This window comes from Budorcas taxicolor, chromosome 18 (assembly GCF_023091745.1).
Source record: "Budorcas taxicolor isolate Tak-1 chromosome 18, Takin1.1, whole genome shotgun sequence".
Lineage (NCBI taxonomy): Eukaryota > Metazoa > Chordata > Mammalia > Artiodactyla > Bovidae > Budorcas > Budorcas taxicolor.
This window is the reverse complement of record NC_068927.1, coordinates 56641765-56658573: the sequence shown is the minus strand read 5'-3', so window position 1 is coordinate 56658573 and position 16809 is coordinate 56641765. Positions and strand designations below refer to the sequence as shown.

Below are 16809 nucleotides of genomic sequence, written 5' to 3'. Positions count from 1 at the left end.
TGGCGGCCTCAACCCCTGACCCCACTGCTACAATCCTAGAGGGCACTCTGGCCCAGGTAGGAGTGGGGCCCGGATCGAGGTGGTGTTGGGGTGGAGGTCAGGCGGGGGCTCCTCGTGACTCTCCTTTCCCCCTTGTCTCTCCCCAGCCCCTGGGCCGCATGGGCCAGCCAGCTGAGGTGGCGGCTGCTGCTGTGTTCTTGGCCTCCGAAGCCACCTTCTGCACGGGGACTGAGCTGCTCGTGACCGGGGGTGCGGAGCTGGGGTATGGGCGCAAGGTAGGCCAGGCCGCCCCAGCGGAGGCCCCCACCAGCCCTTCCTGATCTCCCACATTTCCACCTGGGCCTTCCTGACGAGGGTTCTCCCACTCCAAACTCAAGTCTCCCAAACTCCAGTTTCCACCCTCTGCCTCTCAGGTGCAGCACCCCACCCACCCCAGCCCCGGCTGTAGATATTCAGACCACTCACCAATGTGCCAAACCACCCCACAGTTTCCCATAAAAGCACTTTGCAATCAGGAGGAGGAGGGCATCATTGCATTTATTTCCGGCCCTTTACGAGTCCTACCATGCCAGGACCCGGTCCCCCGCCCCCGCCCCATCCAGCTCCCACGCATTCCCACGCGTGGCTTAGACCCGAGGGACTACAACTCCCGGCAGGCCTTGCGGTAGGAGACTGCCGTCCAGGGCTCCTGGGAAAAGTATTGCAGGTCGGCTTCACCGGCGAGCTAATTAAAAAGGCCCGCAAGGGAGAGTCAATTAAGCTCTAATTAGGAGATAATGGAGGGGGTTAAGCAAACAGGCCTCCACTTTATTCTAGGCCCTTAGGGAAAAAGAGCTTTGACCTCGCTTGCAGCGGAGTAGGAGGCTGCCCAGAACCAAAAATAATGAGGGAAGGGGAAGCTAGGGGGTTGACACTCCCGGGTCAGAGGTAGAAAGGGCTGGGATCTGGACTTCAGGGTTTGAGGAGGAGGGAACTAGCCGGTGTGGACTCCCCGGCTGGGAGGGAGCGGAGTCTGGCCGCTCCCCCAGATAGGGCGAGGGGCCCTATCGGAGGTAGGTCCCGCGGGTGCGGAGGTGGGGCTGCATTGCTGCTGCGGGATTGGCCGAGGCGGGGGTGTGTGCGGCAATCCCTGATTGGCCGCGGCGGAGGCGGGGAGCCGCCTGGGCGCCGCACCCTTGCGGCTCCAGCCTAGGTGGTAGGGGAGGAGGACTGGGCAGGTGGGAAGGAAAACAAGGAGACACCCTGTGGGGAAGGACTCAGAATTTGACTGCCCGGGCCTGTGGCTTTTCGTACAGGGGTACCAGAATTTGGGAACAAAATGTCTCAGAGTAGAATTACGCAGACACAGTGACCTCAGGAGCGGAGTTTGAGGATACAACAGGAACAAGAGTTTGGTGTCACAGTAACCTGGATGCAGGAGATGGGGGAACTTTGACCACGAAAGATTTTGGGGGGGGGAGGGGGATGCGCACGGTGACCTCGGGGCAAGATATAGGGAACACTGAAACAGGTTTGACTTGCTCGCGATTAGAGAGTTCCTGAGGGGCTGCAGGGCTTCCCAAGTGGCTCAGTGGGTAAATAATCCGCCTGCAATGCAGAAGCGGGTTCGATCCCTGCTGAGTCGGCAAGGAGGAGGGCATGGCAACCCACTCCAGTATTCTTGCCAGGAAAATCCCATGGACACAGTCGGACACAAATGAAGCAACTGAGCATGCACGCACTCAGCAGGGACTGTAGTCGACTGTCTGCCTCTGGGGGTCATGAAATTGGGGAGACAGTCTAGAAGGGGCGTAACCAGGGAATCCTGCCTAGAGGCTGCTCACTGAAGCTCATTGATGAACTGGGGAACTGAACAATTTCAGGCGTCCCTGATGAAAAGGGCTGGAAGGAGGCATGGTGAACCTTGTGTGTTTATCTCTTTAAAAAGTTACCAAAAGTACACATATCTTCTCGTTGAAAAGGAAACCTATATTCAAACAGGGAAGTATCCGGACAGAGTCAAGCTCCCCCTTCATCCCTATCTGCCACCCTCTTCGGAGTCCTTTCCCTTCAAAAGTGTACTTTTACATAACATCTGCGCCCACCGACCTTAATTGCGTGGTTTTTCTTTTCACCAAGAATTGCGATATGTGAAGATTTCTGCTCCCCACCCCTCCCTTCGTTTCCCTTTAGCTCTCCACCACGGTACTGTTCCTATTAAAATGCATTTCTGAAAACCGCTGAATGCACACTCAGGCGTCGGGGCTGGAAGGAGGATGTGTTTCAAGTTACTCCCTTCTGCTCGCGGGGTCTAGCGCATGCGCTCTGCGGTAGGGCCCTGCTCCCCGCGGGCGCCCTGCAACTGGGAAGGCCAGGCCCGCCTGGGGTGCTAGGCTGACAAACCATCCCACAGCAGGAGGCGTGAGCGGGGCGGGGCCAGAACGTCTTTATCCCGGGCCGCTCCCTGGGCGGGTACAGATACCAGCCACACAGACCATGGCTGCAGCGGCATTGAGGCAGGTGGGTTCGCGGCCCAGTGCCGGGGTCTGGGGAGCTCTTAGGGGAGGCGCACTTCCGGGTGGACCACTCGCGGTGGCCCATCCGGTGGGGCGCAGGTACTCCCGCACTCAGGTTCCGCTGCAGGGAGCCAAGGAGGAGGGAGCCCCTTAGAAAGGAGCACGAGGCTTTAATGGGGATGAAGGGAGAGAAGTAATCGGTGGGAAGGGGGACCCAGATGGGACTTCTAGGGATGGATATATAGAAGAGGAGACGGCAATGGGAGAAGCATGGGACTGGGGTGACGGGATGGATTAGGAGGGAAGAGAGCCTTTGGGGGCTCCAGAATAAGATTCCCAGACCCTCTAGGTAAGTGGGAGCAGGATGAAGGCAGAGTTCAGTTTCAGATCTGGACTGGGACTAGGACCCAAGGCCCTATTTTCTTGGCACTAAAGATAGAGGTAGAATGTTGTGTCCCGGAAACCCCTTATCTGAAACTCTGCGCCAGGGTTGAAAATAGAGTTAATACCTCATTGTCAGCGACAGAGATTCTCCTGCTGAGAGTGGGACCCTCCATTCTTACTGATACATGTCAACAGGCAGAGCTTCGGAGAGCCTGTGATTTGAGAGAACAGGGTTTCTCAGTGAGGAAGGAAACAATAACAACTCGAAGAAGGGAGTCTTTATAACCCTTGACAGCTGCAGCTTAACGTTGGGGAAAAGGGTTCCTGTTAACTTTGTACCTGACTTTATATGGGACTCTTAGCTTGATGGATAGCAGGACAGATGTTTCCTTTCTGAGTTGAGACGGAGACCAGCCTGGGCTGTGCCTGGGGCAATCTTGACTTTACGAAGACACTCCTGGGCCGTGGTGGTAGGACACCCTTGGGCTGTGAGTGCTGGGGTCAGTGAAGATTCCATCATATTATGGAGCCCTGCTCTGTGCATACCCTACCGCAACTCCAACTATTTCTCATTTCCTAATTCAGCCCCAGAGCTTTTTACAACTATTTCCCGAAAGCTCAGCGCTCATCTGAGATCTCCTTGGGGCCCAATCCCCCAATAGTTTGGGGTATCAGGTGGTGGAGCACCTTCCCTGAGGAGGGGTGAGACCCCTGCCCCCAGAAAAATATCCTGGGAGGGTGAAGGCAGCTTCTCCCAGTGTGACAGTGTCTCTATGGCCAGTACAGATTTATAATCTCCTGGAAACAGTGCCCGGCACCTCTTCTCTGCCTTGTGGGCGTGTTTTCCTGCTCCTCCTCTCTGTCTCTCCTGGTTATCTTTGTCTCCAAGCATCGCTGAGGCAGCTTCTCTCCAGGTGTTGGCATCGCCCTGTCTCTGCTAGTCTCTCCTCGTTTCCTAGGCCTCCTTTTCACTTTGTGCTGTCCCCCAACGTTGGGTCTTGATCTATTACTCTCCTTTCTCCTGTTCTCTCTTTCTTATGGCTTCAGTTCATCTTGCCCTCAGTATTTTTTTTTTTTAATTTCTCCAGGCTTTGCCATGCCTGAATTTCCCTCCCTCATGTGTCTTGTTTCAGTCTCTCTCTCTATATGGTGATGGTGGTGGTGGTGGTTTAGTCACTAAGTTGTGTCCAACTTTTGCAACCCCATGGACTGTAACCTGCCAGGCTTGTCTGTCCAAGGGATGTCCCAGGCAAGAATACTGGAGTGGGTTGCCATTTCCTCCTCCAGGGGATTTTCCCCTCTCTCTGTATGAAAGTGAAAGTGTTAGTTGCTCAGTCGTGTCTGATTCTTTTTAGCCCCCTGGACTGTAGCCCGCCAGGCTCCTCTGTCCATGGGATTCTAAAGGCAAGAATACTGGAGTGGGTTGCCATTCCCTTCTCCGGGGGATCTTCTCGACTCAGGGATTGAACCCAGGTCTCTTGTATTGACAGGCAGATTCTTTATTGCTGAGCCCCTCTATGATCATATCTAATCTGACTTCTCTTGGCCTTGGATTCCTGTTCCTTAATGTCCATGTCTTTTACTTCCTTGTCTCTTATTTTTTCTCATTCCTTTTCTTCTCTACTTTTTTCCTTTCTGCCTTCCTCTGAGGGCTGCTTTCCTGTCCACCTGCTGCCTGCCACCGCCCTGCCAGTTGGTGTTATCTCTATGCCAGGGGTGTCTTGTCCCCCTCCTGGCCAGTAACCCGCCCCTGGCTTGGGCAAGCCACAGAGCGCCACCTAGAGGCCATGCCCAGGACCCACACTGCGATCGTCGCAGTAGCTCTCCGGCGCTCATAACATCCAGGACCATTCCTCAGACTTCATGGCCTAGACTTTGGGAATTCCAAACCCACAGCCCCCGTCTCCCCATGACTCACCTACTGGCCAGTGACTTCAGCCATTCACATCTGTTCTCAGTTCTCTCAGCTCACAGGGCAGGAGCAGGCTAGGCTGTTCTGTCGGCCAAACCTCACCACAGCTGTCTTTCCACTGGGCTGAGGAAAGAGGTATCGCGAGGTCAGAGACTGTGGGGGAGAGGCCATCCTGCTAGACACAGACAGACCTTCTCTCCCCCGCTGGCCTTTGGCCGGACCACAGGGGAAGCGTTCATCCGAGCAATGTCTCTTGATGACTGGGGTGGTCCCCAAGTGTATGTGGCTGCCCCTCAGTTCCCTACAGCCCTGGGAACCATAGGGAATTGGAATTGCTGGTGTCCAGGGTGTGGGACTGGGGCCTCGATTAAGCTGAGCCCAGTTGATCTAATGCCCCCAAAGGGAAGGACTTGCAATTCTGGGTCTGAGGGTGGAGGGGGCTGGGGGTCTGGATCCTGAGGTGGGGGCCTGGAATCCAGGGTCTGTAATAGCAGGGGCTGGGGCCCTGGGTCCTGGGTCCTGGGGGAGCATGACCTATGGGCCCTCCACTTTTCTAGCTCTTTTCAGGATTTGAGTTCCCCGGGAAGGCCTTCACTTACCTGCACACCTCTTGTCGTCCTCTGTCTGATCTGGGCTCAGGCAGGGCTGGGGCCAAAGTTCCCTGGGGTAGGAGGCGCCTGTATTTGACTTTGCCCCAGCTTGGAGGAAGGGATGGGAGCCGATTCAGCTCTTTATTGAGATGGCCCTTGTGGGGGCAGGGAGCGGACTTGGCCTCCTTGTGAACCTCCTGCTCCATGCTGATCAGGACAGGGGAACGGACCTGGCCAGGGCCGTGTGCTCTGTCTGGAAGCACTGAGCCTGAGACAGAGCATGCCCAAGGAGCATCCCGAGTGCAGGTTGTGGAAAAGATGGGTGCAAGGACCCCCTGCTCTCTCTGTCTCCTGGTCTCATCACCTCTCTTACTTCTGTCCCCACCCTCAGATTTGGATCCCCAGATTTCTCCCTGTTCCTTGGTTTCTGTGTGGTCCCAGAAGATATGCCTCATCCAGCTTCAAGGTGACAGTGGGGATTAGGGTTTGGATCTCAAGGAAGAGGGGCTGGGGGCCTGGACCAGTGGGTCTGAGGGAGGCAAGGGCTGGGAGCTAGCTTTAGTCATCTCCGAAAGATCCAGGGTCCGAAGGTGAAGGTGGGTGGCAATGGGTTAGCCTAATTGCTTGCCATCAGGCCATGGGAAAATGATGAAACTGCATGTCCCAGAAGCCTCTGGGACCACAGATCCCTCTTCTCTCTGGTTCTCAGCCCCAGGGCTTTCTGGGAGTTGTAGTCTTTCAGATTGGAAGCTGTGGTCAGACTCCAGGACGCCTGTCTTTTCTCAGGCTGCTGACCTGCAGCTGGAAATGACACAGGAGCCTCATAAGAAGCCTGACCCCAGCCAGCCCCTGCTGTTCGGGAAGACATTCACCGACCACATGCTGATGGTGGAATGGAGCCAGGAGAAGGGCTGGGGCCAGCCCCGAATCCAGCCCTTCCAGAACCTCACGCTGCACCCGGCCTGCTCCGCTCTGCACTACTCCCTTCAGGTGGCAGGGCGGCGGCCCTCCCTCCCCTGTCTCTCCCTGCGTCTCTTCCATCTTGCTGGGTCTCTTGCTGGTTCTACCTCCCTGGGTTTGCTTTATGTGTGTTTCTCATTTCCACGCCTTCCTCATCCATTTTTCTGAGGCTTGTCATGTTCCAAGTCCCATGTTGGGTGATGCCGGGTCCCCAGAGATGAGCTGACCCAGCTCCTTCACTTGAAAACCCCCACGCTTTGGTGCCCACCCAGGGGGATCTGGACTCTGATGGAGGCAGCTGAGGTATTATGGGAGGCCAGAAGAGGAACGCCCACCCTACCTCTGATTCGACTGAAAGTGGAGTCTTTCCTGGCAAAGAGGGGAGCCGAGGCTCTTAGAGGGAGAGGCAACATCAGTATAAAGACACAGTCCAAAGAAGAGCCTGGTATATTTGGGAGGGAAGTGTGGGGCTGGAGACTACGGGGAGGCTGAGGATGTCATCAGAACCCCAGAGAAGCTGGGACCTTGCCAAGGGCACTGGGAGCCCCGAGGGCTCTGAGCAGGCATACAGCAGGTAGAGTAAGACCCTTCTCAGGCCATGTGAATGATGAGCTGAGGTCAGAGCCAGGGGGATCGCCAGGACGGGAGGGGGCAGAGAGATTCAGGGATACCAGGGATGGACCAGCGGGGCTAGGGAAGGGCAGGGAGGACTGAGTACTGTGCCCAGGGGTTTAGCTGGGTGACTGTGTAGACCACAGGACCATGCTGATATGGGGACATAGGAGGAGGAGGATTGGCTTTGTGGGACTTGGTGAGGGCCCATGAGGAGAGAGACGCAGGAGACATTTGACCCAGTTACCAGCTTCAAGCTATGGCTGAAAGCAAAGTCTTTTCCAAAGAAGCTTTACTTGTTGCCAAATTTTGGAGGGACACACTGCAGTTATAGTAGCTGGTTGGCACTTTGACTGATTTTTGTCCCTTACAGAGTCGTTCTCCAACGTTAGCCATGTTCCCCACCCCCCCACCCCCCCCACCCCCCCACCCCCCACCACGGCCCGCCTTTTTTTTCCTCTCTCTTTCTTTTCTTTTCAGAATTTTGATGGTTTTCCTTCCCACCTACTCTGGACATTTGATTCGAATGGATCAGTTCTGTGCAGAGGAGACCCAGCATGGGGAACAGATACAAAGAACAGATGGTCAAGACGTGTCTACAGAGTCCCCCCCGCCCCCAGGAAGGTGGCTTTTGGAGATCACCATTTATTTGGCTCTCCTTTCAGCCCAGCATGACACGATGTCCTCCAACAGTACTTTTGGAGGGCAAAAGTACTTTTGGGGACCCAGTACTTTTTCTTTAGTGGAGTGAGTGAAGATGAAGGGGTTGAGCATCCAAAAAACATGTCTTTCATGATAGCTCTCACATAGCGCTCCCCAGGTGGCACAGTGGTAAAGCATCCACCTGCCAACGCAGGAAACGCAAGAGATGTGGGTTCGATCCCTGGGTTGGGAAGATCCCCTGGAGGAGAAAATGGCAACCCACTCCAGTATTCTTGCCTGAAGAATCCCATGGACAGAGGAGGCTTGTGGGCTACAGTCCATGGGGTCACAGAGTCGGACACAACCGAGTGATGGACACTTTCGTTTTCCCTTCTTTTAATGTAGCCTAGAGATTCTTGGGCAGCCCTTGAAGAGCTTTGTCCTCCTTTTCTGCTGCTCTGTAGTATTCCATCCTAAAAATGCCTCCTTTAGGCGATCACCTGTTGCTGGACACTTAGGTTGTTCCCAGGCTTGTGCTATTATAAACAGCACTGCAATAAACTGCAAACACTTCACTTCCTTTAAGAGCAAATGTGTCTCTCCTTTCAATTTCTGGAACTGTTGGCTCAAAGGGTGTATGTGCTTGTAATTGCTGACAGACAGATGTTGAGTCATCAATATCTTCTGTGACAGATGTTGTGACAGAGCTGTGTCAATTTCCACACTTACCAGCCAGGCCTGTTTTCCCTGTACCCTGGATGACCCTTGTGAAACTTTTAGATGTCTTTTAAGTGTTTTTAAAGGTACTTCAAAGTAATTTTAATTTGCCTTTTCCTCCCGATTATGAATGGAGTTGACCATCTTTTCACAATGGAAGAGCCATTTTTAGTTCCTTCCTGTGAACTGTCCATTTTCTTGGCTGATTTTTCTATTAGAGTGGGTTTCTGTATTTATTTGTAGGAGTACTTTGTGTATTAAAGATAAATCATTTGTGATGTGAGTTGAAAGTTTCTACCCAGTTTGTTTATTTTATTTATTTATTTATTTTTATTGTTATGCAGTCTTTTCTTTTTGATTTCTGTGATTTGTCATATTTAGAACACCAGCCCCAATTCAAAATATAAAATGGTCCTTTTGTGTTTTCCTTTATTGCTTATGGAAGAAATTTCATTTAAACCTGAAAGTTTTCCTGATGTGAGGTATGAGGTAGCTGCTGCTGCTGCTGCTGCTGAGTCACTCCAGTCGTGTCCGACGCTGTGCGACCCCAGAGACGGCAGCCCACCAGGCTCCCCCGTCTCTGGGATTCTCCAGGCAAGAACACTGGAGTGGGTTGCCGTTTCTTTCTCCAGTTCATGAAAGTGAAAAGTGAAAGTGAAGTCGCTCGGTCGTGTCCGACTCTTTGCGACCCCATGGACTGCTGCCCACCAGGCTCCTCTGTCCATGGGATTTTCCAGGCAAGAACACTGGAGTGGGTTGCCATTGCCTTCTCCGGTATGAGGTAGGGATGCAACTTAACTTCCGCCCCCCCCCCCCCGCCCCCAGAAATGGATATTTGGTTGTTCAGTACCATTTAACTGAATTGATTTTTTTTTTTTTTAACAATTTTTACTGAAATACAGTTGGGTTACAATATTGTGGTGGTTTCAGGTATACAGCAAAGTGATTCAGTTATACGATAATCCACTTTCTAGTCTCTTGCGTTGTTTGACCTGTCAGTTCATTTGTCAATGTCACTTTAAGTGTAGATTTATAATCTGTTTTCATATGTGATAAGGCAGCTTCCCACTCTTAACCTCTTGCCCTTTATTTTTACATTTTTTCCCAAAATACTCCAATTATTTTTATTTTGCATTCTTCATTCATTTATTCATTCATCCAGTCCATAGAAACCTACTATTCACCAAGAACTTACCTGGGCTTAGTGGGAGTAGGGGGGTGGTTCTTTAGTGATATCTTTATTTATGTATTTGTTGATGAACATTAAAATTGGTTCCATCTTAGTTATTATAAATAGCACTGCTATGAACACAGGGGTGCAGGCATCTTTTTGAATTAGTTTTGTCTGATATATGCCCACAAGTGGGGTTGTTGAATCATACAGCACCTCTATTTTTAACTTTTTTTTTTTTTTAGGAACCTCCATACTGTATTCCATAATGGTTGCACCAATTTATATTCCCACCAACAGTGTAGGAGGGGTCCCTTTCTCTACACCCTCTCCAGCATTGGTTATTTGTAGATATTTGAATGATGGCCATATTGACCTATGAAGTGGTACCTCTCTGTAGTTTTGATTTGCACTTTTCTAATAATTAGCGATATTGAGCATCTTTTCCCTATTGGCCATCTGGGTGAACATTGTATGATTTCATCCATGGCTATTAAAGTATTTCTCTAAAACACAAAAAGGCTATTTAAAAAGATAACTTCTGGGAATTCCCTGGTGTTCCAGTGGTTAAGACTTTGAGCTCTCACTGCCGAATGACCTGGGTTCAATCCCTAATCGGGGAACTAAGATCCCACAAAGCATGTGGTGTGGCCAAATAAATGAACAGGTAACTTCCATGTCATCCTCATTCCGGAGAAATGGTCCCAGTAACATGGAAAGGGTTTAAGCAAAGCGTGCTCCTTGCTCTGGGTCTCTCTGTTCTGCTTTCTCTGGCTTCTGTCCTTTGCTGTCTCCTCTCCTGGTCTGTCTGGATCTTTCCTTTCCTCCTCTGTGTGCTCAGTGGGTTAATCTCTTCCCTGCTTGCTGTATTTTTCTGTGTCAGTATCCCTGTGTATCAGCCTGTGTCTCTCTAAGGCTGGGTGAGCTGTCTCCCTGAAACCTGACCTTCCGCCCTGCCTGTCCCTGCAGCTCTTTGAAGGCATGAAGGCGTTCAAAGGTGGGGACCAGCGTGTGCGCCTCTTCCGACCTTGGCTCAACATGGAACGGATGCTGCGCTCGGCCCTCCGCCTCTGCCTGCCGGTGAGGGGCCCCTGGCCGCCTGAGGAGGGTGGGGCAGGGGGGCATGGGTGGGGGCCAGGGTCGCGAGGGTCCCCTGACTCATCTTCATCTCACCCAGAGTTTCGACAAAATTGAGTTGCTGGAGTGCATCCGCCGGCTGGTGGAAGTGGACCAGGACTGGGTCCCTGGCAGCGTGGGCACTAGCCTCTATGTGCGGCCCGTGTTGATCGGGAACGAGGTGGGCCGGCTACGGGGGCTGCGGAGCCACACTTGGGGGGCGGGTTGCCTTCCTGAAGGAGAAGGGCCGGGGACCCAGGCATGGGTCAGGGAAGGGGCTGGGGGCCTGGACTCCTGGGTCCCTGATGCGCCTTTCCGCCCATCGCAGCCCTCGCTAGGTGTCGGCCACCCTACTCGAGCCCTCCTGTTCGTCATTCTCAGCCCGGTGGGCGCCTACTTCCCTGGAGATGGCTTGAAACCTGTCTCCCTCCTGGCAGATCCATCATTCATCCGGGCCTGGGTGGGTGGGGTCGGCAACTACAAGCTGGGAGGGTAAGTAGTCCTTTGCCCACCCCTTGGGTCTGGTGCACTGGGCGTCAGAGACACCGGGTGTGTTTTTGGATGGCCAGTGGAGAGACTCAGATTGGTTCCCAGGGAAGTCTTTAGAAATGAATTCACACTTAGCTCACTGGTCTCTCCTCCAGGTAGCCTCCCCTGAAAACCCAACCTCCCTCAGCTCCTGTAGTACCCAGGGGCTCTGGTATCCACCACCCTGCCTGTGGACTTCCTGTGAATTTATCTGTCTTGCCAGGGGCCTCGGCTCAGCAGGGCAAGGAGGGTTAGGATGGGGATAAGGCAGAGGGCGGGCTTAGGGTGTGTTGGGACAGCAAGTGTGGCCCAGCTGGGAGCTCATTCAGGTCCTTTCAAAACATCTCGTTGAGGTTTCCTGAGGGCCACCGTGAACTTCTCGATGATCACGCTGGTTTTAGAAAAGGCAGAGGAACGAGAGATCAAATTGCCAACATCTGCTGGATCATCTGAAAAGCAGGAGAGTTTCAGAAAAATATTTATTCCTTCTTTACTGGCTATGCCAAAGCCTTTGACTGTGTAGATCACAATAAGCTGTGGAAAATTCTGAACAAGATGGGAATACCAGACCACCTGACCTGCCTCTTGAGAAATCTGTATGCAGGTCAGGAAGCAACAGAACTGGACATGGAACAACAGACTGTTTCCAAATAGGAAAAGGAGTACGACAAGGCTGTATATGGTCACCCTGCTCATTTACCTTACATACAGAGTACATCATGAGAAACGCTGGACTGGAAGAAGCACAGGCTGGAATCAAAATTGCCAGGAGAAATATCAATAACTTCACATATGCAGATGACACCACCCTTATGGCAGAAAGCAAAGAACTAAAGAGCCTCTTGATGAAAATGAAAGAGGAGAGTGAAAAAGTTGGCTTAAAGTTCAACATTCAGAAAACTAAGATCATGTCATCTGGCCCCAATCACTTCATGGCAAATAGATGGGGAAACATTGGCAGACTTTATTTTCTTGGGCTCCAAAATCACTGCAGATGGTGATTACAGCCATGAAATTAAAAGATGCTTACTCTTTGGAAGAAAAGTTGTGACCAGCCTAGACAGCATATTAAAAAGCAGAGATATTACTTTGCCAACAAAGGTCGGTCTAGTCAAGGCTATGGTTTTTCCAGTGGTCATGTATGGATGTGAGAGTTGGACTAGAAAGAAAGCTGAGCGCCGAAGAAGTGATGCTTTTGAACTGTGGTGTTGGAGAAGACTCTTGAGAGTCCCTTGGACTGCAAGGAGATTCAACCAGTCCATCCTAAAGGAGATCAGTCCTGAGTGTTCCTTGGAAGGACTGATACTGAAGCTGAAACTCCAGTACTTTGGCCACCTCATGTGAAGAGTTGACTCATTTGAAAAGACCCTGATGCTGGGAGGGATTGAAGGTGGGAGAAGAAGGGGATGACAGAGGATAAGATGGTTGGATGGCATCACCGACTCAATGGACATGAGTTTGAGTAAACTCCAGGAGTTGGTGATGGACAGGGAGGCCTGGCGTGGTGCAGTCCATGGGGCTGCAAAGAGTCGGACACGACTGAGCAACTGAACCGAACTGAACTGGGTGAAGCTGGGGACACAGATGAGTCTGATCTGGGCCCTGCCCTCCAGAGGCTCCCAGGCTGGTGGGAGCCCCGGTATCCAGGGCAGCACGTGCTCTGATGGAGATCAACGGAACATGGGAAAGTCTTCACAAAGGAGGTCCGATGGGTAGGGTGGAGGTGGTTTCCTGGATACAAAAGTGGTGTGTATGTGAGTCGCTCAGTTGTGTCTGACTCTTCACCACCCCAGGGACTGTGGCTTGCCAGGCTCCTCCGTCCATGGAATTCTCTAGGCAAGAATACTGGAATGGGTCACTTTCAAATCCTGGGAACACACCAGTGGAGGCATCAGGGAGGGGCAGAGTCACCGAAGTTGTCAGAGAAGAAAAATAAGTCTGGCTTTTGCAAAAGGCTTAACGGGTAGTCCCAGACCAGGCCCAGCCCTGAATACTGGACTGAAGGGCTGGGATCTTGTCCCAGAGACAGTGGGGAGCCCTGGGAGGCTTGTGAGCAGACGGGGAGCGAGGTCAGCTCTGGGTGAGAGACAGTGTGTTAAATCAGGGCAAAACGGGAAAGCATCAAGGTGGACAGTTGATCGCAAGAGCCCAAAGGAGGCTTGAAACCCAGCTTGGAGGTTCAGTAAGCCTCTCAGAGGGGGTGACGTCACAGGTGGTTTTGAAGGACCTCACAGCTGTTTGTGAGTGGGGCAGGAGCAGGATGAGAGTTGGTCTGGAAAGACTCACATCGGGCCACGTTGGGGGAAGGCTGGGGGTCCCTTGACCTGTTCCACCATGTTGCTGTCCACCAGGAATTACGGGCCCACCGTGTTAGTGCAGCAGGAGGCACAAAAGAAGGGCTGCGAGCAGGTCCTCTGGCTGTATGGGCCTGATCACGAGCTCACCGAGGTGGGCACCATGAACATCTTCGTCTTCTGGACCTATGAGGACGGGGGTGAGCTCACCCATGACCAACCCCAGGCCGGGTGGAAGTGGGCGGGAGCAGAAATTCTTAGTGGCTGCAGGTCTTGGGGCTTGGCTGTGAGTGGGGTGGCTCCTAAGAGGATGGGATGGTGTGAGGTAGCACGCCCCCTCCCCCTTCTCTTCCACCTGACCCAGCGCTGGAACTGGTGACACCCCCACTGGACGGCATCATCCTACCTGGAGTAGTCCGACAGAGTCTGCTGGACCTGGCCCGGACCTGGGTGAGAGCATGCTGTCTTCGGGTGGCCAGAGTGATGGGGTACTGCTGTGTTGCAGGACTGGAGTATTGGGGGTGGTGGAGGGGACTGGGCACAATGGCATGTCTCTTTTTCACCATCCACACGGAGGGAGCAGCAGGGCAGCCCCCCGGGCTCAGAGGTTATTTGTCTCGCCCCGCAGGGTGAATTCCGAGTGGTAGAGCGTAAGATCACCATGAAGGAGTTCCTGCGGGCGCTGGAGGACAGCCGGGTCCGAGAAGTCTTCGGTTCAGGCACCGCTTGCCAGGTCTGCCCCGTGCACCAAATCCTGTACCAAGGCAAGGTGAGGAAGGGCCAGCTTGGACCGTGAGGGAGAAGAAATGGGTGGGGGCCCATCCTTACCACCCTTTCTTCCCCAGCATTTCCACATTCCCACCATGGAAAACGGGCCCCAGGTTATCCTCCGCTTCCACAAGGAACTGAAGGCGATCCAGGTGAGGTGCACCTGCTGGGAGCTGGGCTGGATGCTTGGTTGCCCAAGAGAAGTTCACAACCCAGAGGCTCTGAACTGAGGCTTCCCGTGCCCCACCCCCATCGCCCACCATAGTCCCACCAGCTGAAAATGGCTCCTTCCATCGGCCTCTGGGCCTCCGATTGAGTTTGCTTTCCTCAAAGCCCTGTGGCCTGGAACACTTCTTGGGACTAAATGGTGCTTCTCTGTGAGCCTCGGGAGCCCTGGCTTGAGAAATTCCCTTCCCATGAGCCTCGGGGACCCGAAGCCAACCTTATGGCCTCTGAGTTCCGAGCCCCAGGGATCCCCCGGCGCCCAGGGCTATTCCGCTGGCTTGAGAAATCTTGCTCCTACCAGCCTCTGCACTCTGCCCCGACTCTGTGGCCTAAGTGAAAGTGAAAGTGAAGTCGCTCAGTCCTGTCCGACTCTTTGCGACCCCATGGATTGTAACCTACCAGGCTCCTCCATCCATGAGATTCTCCAGGCAAGAATACTGGAGTGGGTTGCCATTTCCTTCTCCAGGGGATCTTCCCGACCCAGGGATTGAACCCCGGTGTCCTGCCTTACAGGCAGATGCTTTAACCTCTGAGCCACCAGGGAAGACCCCTGTGACTAAGAACGTTTCCTATCATAAGCCGGTGGAGGTCCTTTCATACGTCTGAACCGAGCTATCTTGCCGTTCCTGGCACTGGAACTGGAGCTCCTTTTCTGTGAGCTTCTGTAAATTCCAGAGTATCCGGACCGAGAACTACACCTCCTGCCTATCCAGGTTTTCTCAGCTGAAGAACTTTTCCCCCGAGCCTTCAGGGCCTCACAACTCCTCTTCGCAGAACTACAACGCCTTTGGGCCTCTGCGCCGCCTTTGCCACGTTCGTTGGGCTTCCGGGAAGTGGACTACATTTCCCATGAGGCCCTGGGGCGTAACTTTGCCGGCCCTCAGGCTAGGATGCCCCAGGGCCTGCTGGGAGTTGTAGTGTGATTTCCTCTCACCTCCGCCTGTGTTATTCTATAGTACGGATCAAAAGCCCATGAATGGATGCTCCCGGTGTAATGCTCTGGGCTTCGCCGGATCACTCCACGGACCACCGCCGTGTAGCATCCAGCCCCTGTTGGACCATCACCTCCGTACCAATGACTCACCTGAAGTGCAATATGAAGTAAGAGACGGGGGAGCCGGGACGCCTGGATCTCCGGTGCCCCCATGTTACACTCCCAAAGCCATAAGGGCCTGACCCAGGCGTCTTGGCCCCTAGCCCCGCCACTCAGGCCTTGGGGACCCGTACTCCCCGCTGCTCCGTGTTGTGGGTCAGGTATATACTTTGACCCCAAATCAGCATCTCCGTTTTCAGGCCGGATCTCCCGGTGCTGCAGTTTTTTGTTTTTTGTTTTTCCCTAGCTGCGATTTTGAAATAAAATGCCAAAGAACAAGACATTAAGTTTCATCTTCAATGAAGCAATTCAGCGGCTCTAGTGTCTTAACCAGGAACCCACATGTTCAACCCATTTCATTTTCAAGGGCCCAGCAATCCAAACCCTCCAAGTCCTGGTGGTTTCTCAGATGGGGAGATTTTTCCACTTGTCACAAATTGAGCTTAGCATCTTCCCTCACTAAGATGGGACCCACCTCCCCATCTTGCAGGAGAGCCCCACTGCACACTCCAGTCACTCTACCAGACCCCTCTGCTCTGTACTCCCCCCAAAGCCTCTGAGTCCCCAGCCCTGTCCTCTTTCCCCAGACTCTCTCTTCTTGGCTTCAGCTCAGATCTTGTCTCTTGCCTGGACCCTTGTCCTCCGTAGCTTCCAATCTGACCTGGAAAGGGTCTTTCTATACTCAGAGCTGCCTTAACTGGCTACAGATCTGAATTCTGGATTCTAACTTTCTTCTGTTACCTGATCAGTGTATAACCTGGGGTATGCCACCTGAGCTCTGATCCTGGGCAGACCCTGTGGGACTATTGGGTAGACTCTGATTGTGGCCTGTCCAGCAGCCGTCAGCTTTGGTACCAGGATTCTGATCTATTGAGACAGCAGGCAACCATTGCCGCACCCCCCCCCCCCCCATTCTCTTTCAATGGTTGTTCAAGGGAAGGTCATGGGCCAAGGGGATACAAGAGGAAATTTGCCTGGAGGCCTCTGGGAAAGTTGTCCTTCCTAAATTAAACATTACAGAAGGGCTGCGTCTGCTTTTCTTTCCTCTGTTTTGGCTTAGTTACAAGTGTGATGCTTGGAGCTACTGCAGCCATTCCATGGCCAAGAGTGTCAGGCCTACTCTGAATATAACAGAGCACAAAGAAAGATCCTGGCTCCTTCAACTGGGAAGCCTCTGATTTCTGGATTGTTTTGTTAAAAAAAAAAAAAAAAGTCAGAACAAAAAGCCATTTAAGTCACTTTTGTCAGATGGTTTATCTTTTGTTATTTGTAATTGTATTATGTGTGTGTGTGTGTGTGAGA

At 52.8% G+C, this 16809-nt stretch overlaps 1 protein-coding gene across 2 annotated transcripts; it reads left to right on the top strand.

The window, feature by feature from the left end:
• Window positions 1–7: 7 nt before the first annotated feature.
• BCAT2 (branched chain amino acid transaminase 2) lies at window positions 8–15744 on the top strand. 2 transcript variants are annotated; one of them, XM_052655341.1, is made up of 12 exons: window positions 8–56; window positions 147–275; window positions 5773–5847; window positions 6168–6371; window positions 10453–10563; window positions 10661–10780; window positions 10928–11091; window positions 13479–13621; window positions 13786–13871; window positions 14050–14190; window positions 14267–14341; window positions 15371–15744. In XM_052655341.1, exons 2-12 carry the CDS (start codon window positions 159–161, stop codon window positions 15407–15409), a joined length of 1275 nt encoding a protein of 424 aa, XP_052511301.1. In that variant the 5' UTR covers window positions 8–56; window positions 147–158; the 3' UTR covers window positions 15410–15744. The 2 variants fall into 2 exon arrangements, with proteins under 2 accessions (XP_052511301.1, XP_052511302.1); XM_052655342.1 differs by lacking the exons at window positions 8–56; window positions 147–275 and adding an exon at window positions 2350–2499.
• The last annotated feature ends 1065 nt before the right edge of the window (window positions 15745–16809 follow it).